Source organism: Neltuma alba, unplaced genomic scaffold, assembly GCF_004799145.2.
Source record: "Neltuma alba isolate B1F8T4 unplaced genomic scaffold, ASM479914v2 tig00012083_pilon, whole genome shotgun sequence".
NCBI classification, from domain to species: Eukaryota; Viridiplantae; Streptophyta; class Magnoliopsida; order Fabales; family Fabaceae; genus Neltuma; species Neltuma alba.
The window spans coordinates 91,064-94,401 of NW_021636642.1; the positions used below are offsets into that span (position 1 = coordinate 91,064).

The window sequence follows — 3,338 nt, forward strand, 5'->3', positions numbered from 1 at the left end:
TCACATTATTTTTTTAAAATTTTTCATAGAAAGAGTATATATAGATATCTTTGTATGAAAGTAAAAAAATTGACATGTTGATTAAGATATGACAAGCATCTAACAAGAATGACCTCTTGTGCATCACATTGAGAGTCTCTATTTTTAAGGGTTATAGACCCATTTGGATTAAGAATAGAAAAAATAGTGCATTTTTAATTTTATTTTTAAAAAAATTAGATTAATTAATGTGACTTATGTTTGAATTGATTTTTATAAATAAGTTAGTTTATAAAAGTAGAGGTTTTTTGGATTATAATTAAATAAGCAAGTTTACTTTATAAAATTACTTTATTAAATAATAAAAAATGAAAAAAATATCAGCTTACATAATATAATAATTTTAAATTATTTTAATAGTAAGAAGTTAAATGTAATGAATAAAATATATTTATATTAGAAATCTGTGAAAATTTTTAAACCAAATAATATCACATAATTAATAAAATGATGTATTTGTATACAATTTATGTAAATATAAAATAAAAAAATAATTTTAAAAATTAGAAATATTATTAAAAAAAACTATGTTAAAAGAACATATATATATATGTATATATAGGAGGAGACGGCCTGTTAAGATAAGGGAGAAGAGGGAGAACTTGACCAGAAGCATGATGAGAAAAGCAAAAAAAAGAAAAAGAAAAGGAATAAATTTACAAAATCGCACTATTAAAAGTAATTTTTAGCCCATAAATTAAATAGGTCAGAAGCTAATCCAAACAATCCCCATCTCCTCCAAACATGCTTAGCCCAAAAACTATTTTTTCGTAGTCAGATTACCGTACCAAACAGACACACAGTAAATTTCACAGTATTTTTATTCAATTCTGATACGCATGATTATTTTTTCGGGTGAGATGATTATTTAATGTAATATAATCATGTTGATACCTGCATAAATTTTGTTTCGAGAAAAGATACATATATAAATTATGTTGATATGAAAATGAACAACACATAAAAAAAAATCAAATAGCATAATAATTAGCAAATTTATAGACTACTAATAGACAAGGAGCCTCTCCTCATCCCTCATCTTCCTTTTTAATCTTTAAATTAATATTTTAACACTTGAGGCTGTGATCTTTTAAAAATTATTATTAAAATATTAAATTTAATAAATAATAAAACATAACTGTTAAAATTTAATTTTAAAAGTTTACTAATACACAACTTTAAAAAAATATTTTATACATAAGTTTTAAAAATATTAATAAAATCTTAATCATTAAAATACGTCGGTTTAACTGTTTAAAAAAAAAAGGAAAAGAAAAAGGATGTGAAGTAAAAGTAAGTACATCAAATTTCAAAAAAAATTTCTAGGCCCGCGGAAACAGCGTCTCTTCCTCTTCCGCAACAATGGCGCCCACCATCTTCATCGCGGTTCAGTGCTTCCAATGCTCCACTATGCAGGTACTCTCTTCTCGCTTTCTCGGTCTCTCTCTGCTTTCTGTGACTGGATGACACACGGTCGATGACTCGATGGAGTTCAGGTGAAGCAGAAGAAGAAGAGCAGCAATAAATGGAGCTGCGCTGTGTGCAATCAGAAACAGTCCGTGACCAAAGTCTTCGCTCAGGGATTCATGGCCAAAGACATCCGTGCCTTCGTCCAGTCCTTCAATATGTCTCGTAAATCCCTCGATGAACAGTCTCTCTTTTCCGGAGCTCTATCTCCCGCTCTGGATGAGCAGATCATAAACCGTGACGACGATAAGTTCAACCTCTCCATGAATCAGAGGAACAAGCGAAGCGATTGGACCGAGTACCTAGATCCAGAGGATAATCACATCCAAGGGCGACAAGAAACGGAACAGGATGGTCATTATTGATTTTCGGATTAAATCGGGTTTATATTCGTTTAGGTGAATTCAATCTGTTGTGATTATATGATTTGACTTTGATTCAACATAGGTGATGGTTTTGAGGTGAAGGTTGTGACGGAATTGGAGAGGAGCATGTTCAAGAAGCCTAGATTGCAAAATTACTCCCCTGGGTTGGCTGGTGAAGATAGTGACAAGCTTTGCAAGCCTCGTTTCCCAAGGAGGAATGCCAACAAAAAGATCGTTTCGCAAGGTACCAGGACAATTGTTTGGCTTTGAACAAAAAAAGAATAATTGTTTGAAAACCATTGCTTCTCTGTTTGCTTTACGAGCTTTAGCTTATCTCACTCACTAGTGGGTTATGATTAATAAATGATCATAATAAATATGTACTTGACATTATACATTCATTTTTTATGTGATTTCAAAATTCACTTTCCATATTCATCCTGATGCAGAGGAGAGAGTGAAGGGTGAGAACAATTACAAGGAACCAGATGATCAGAGATCTCAGAAATGTCAACCAACAATCAGCAAAGCAACCTCCAAATGGAAGGATTACATGACTGAGGAAGATGACAGCCTCCAACTTGGATGGAAGAGAGCTTCCAGAGACCATGCAGATCAAGGGAACAACAGTGTGTTAGAGGCCATGACTAATGAGGAAACGGTAGACGAAGATATCCACCCAGACTTCATGTGAATTATATTCCTATCTTAACCTGAATGGCATTTTTATGGAAGGAGGATGACAGGGAGTTTCAGTTTTGCTTTTGATACTTGGAGGACTCCCAGCTACAGAAACTGTTTGAATGCTTCTCCTTCTCTTTGGAAGACCCAAGACACTTCTCTCTTTCGGTGTATTTGTCATGTTAAGTGATCAGAACTCAAATTGGTGCTTCGGTTTCGCGTGAACAACTCAATCTGACAACCGGATTTGAGGTATGCTTCGAAAACTTTTATCCAAATAAACCAAGGAAAAATCACTGGACTAGAGCCTAGCCCTGCAATTTTTTTCGCAGGCACAAACTTATTGAGATAATTAGTATATTCGGGAACTTTGAAAAATTAATTTGAACGGACTCGCTTATAAAAAATAAAAATAAAATTTTAATTGTAACGACATTCAAATTTTGGAGAAAAAAGAACAATATTTGTAATTAAAATGTTTTTAAAATTAAAACCGTTAAATGCTCAAATAAAAAACATTAAACTCGTTAGATATAATTCATATGAAATGGGGCACATCTTACTCCCCATCTGAGCTTTCTAGTTCGATTTAGAGCCGTTTGTTTGATATGAAAAATATTTTTTCAATAAATTATTCTAAGAAATTCTAATATGTTTGTTTAAACTTATAAAAACAAATAGATGATTTTTTTTAAAAAGAAATTCAAGAGGTATTTTTTTGAATTCCTTTTGATTAAGAGAAAGTGGTTTTATAATTATAACGAACTTTTGCTGTTTATAAAATCT

General features: G+C 31.7%; 1 protein-coding gene across 1 annotated transcript; it reads left to right on the forward strand.

Annotated features, from left to right (window-relative positions):
* The first annotated feature begins 1,373 nt into the window (after positions 1–1,373).
* LOC114722127 (MRN complex-interacting protein) lies at positions 1,374–2,841 on the forward strand. Its single transcript, XM_028908064.1, has 4 exons — positions 1,374–1,455; positions 1,536–1,860; positions 1,954–2,115; positions 2,321–2,841. Exons 1-4 carry the CDS (start codon positions 1,402–1,404, stop codon positions 2,563–2,565), a joined length of 786 nt encoding a protein of 261 aa, XP_028763897.1. The 5' UTR covers positions 1,374–1,401; the 3' UTR covers positions 2,566–2,841.
* The last annotated feature ends 497 nt before the right edge of the window (positions 2,842–3,338 follow it).

Excerpts from the sequence above, each read along its gene's own strand:
- LOC114722127 (XM_028908064.1), top strand. The coding sequence starts at position 1,402 with ATGGCGCCCACCATCTTCATCGCGGTTCAGTGCTTCCAATGCTCCACT. Across the intron at positions 1,861-1,953 it reads ACAAGAAACGGAACAGGATG|GTGATGGTTTTGAGGTGAAG; the intron begins GTCATTATTGAT and ends GATTCAACATAG. Across the intron at positions 2,116-2,320 it reads CAAAAAGATCGTTTCGCAAG|AGGAGAGAGTGAAGGGTGAG; the intron begins GTACCAGGACAA and ends ATCCTGATGCAG.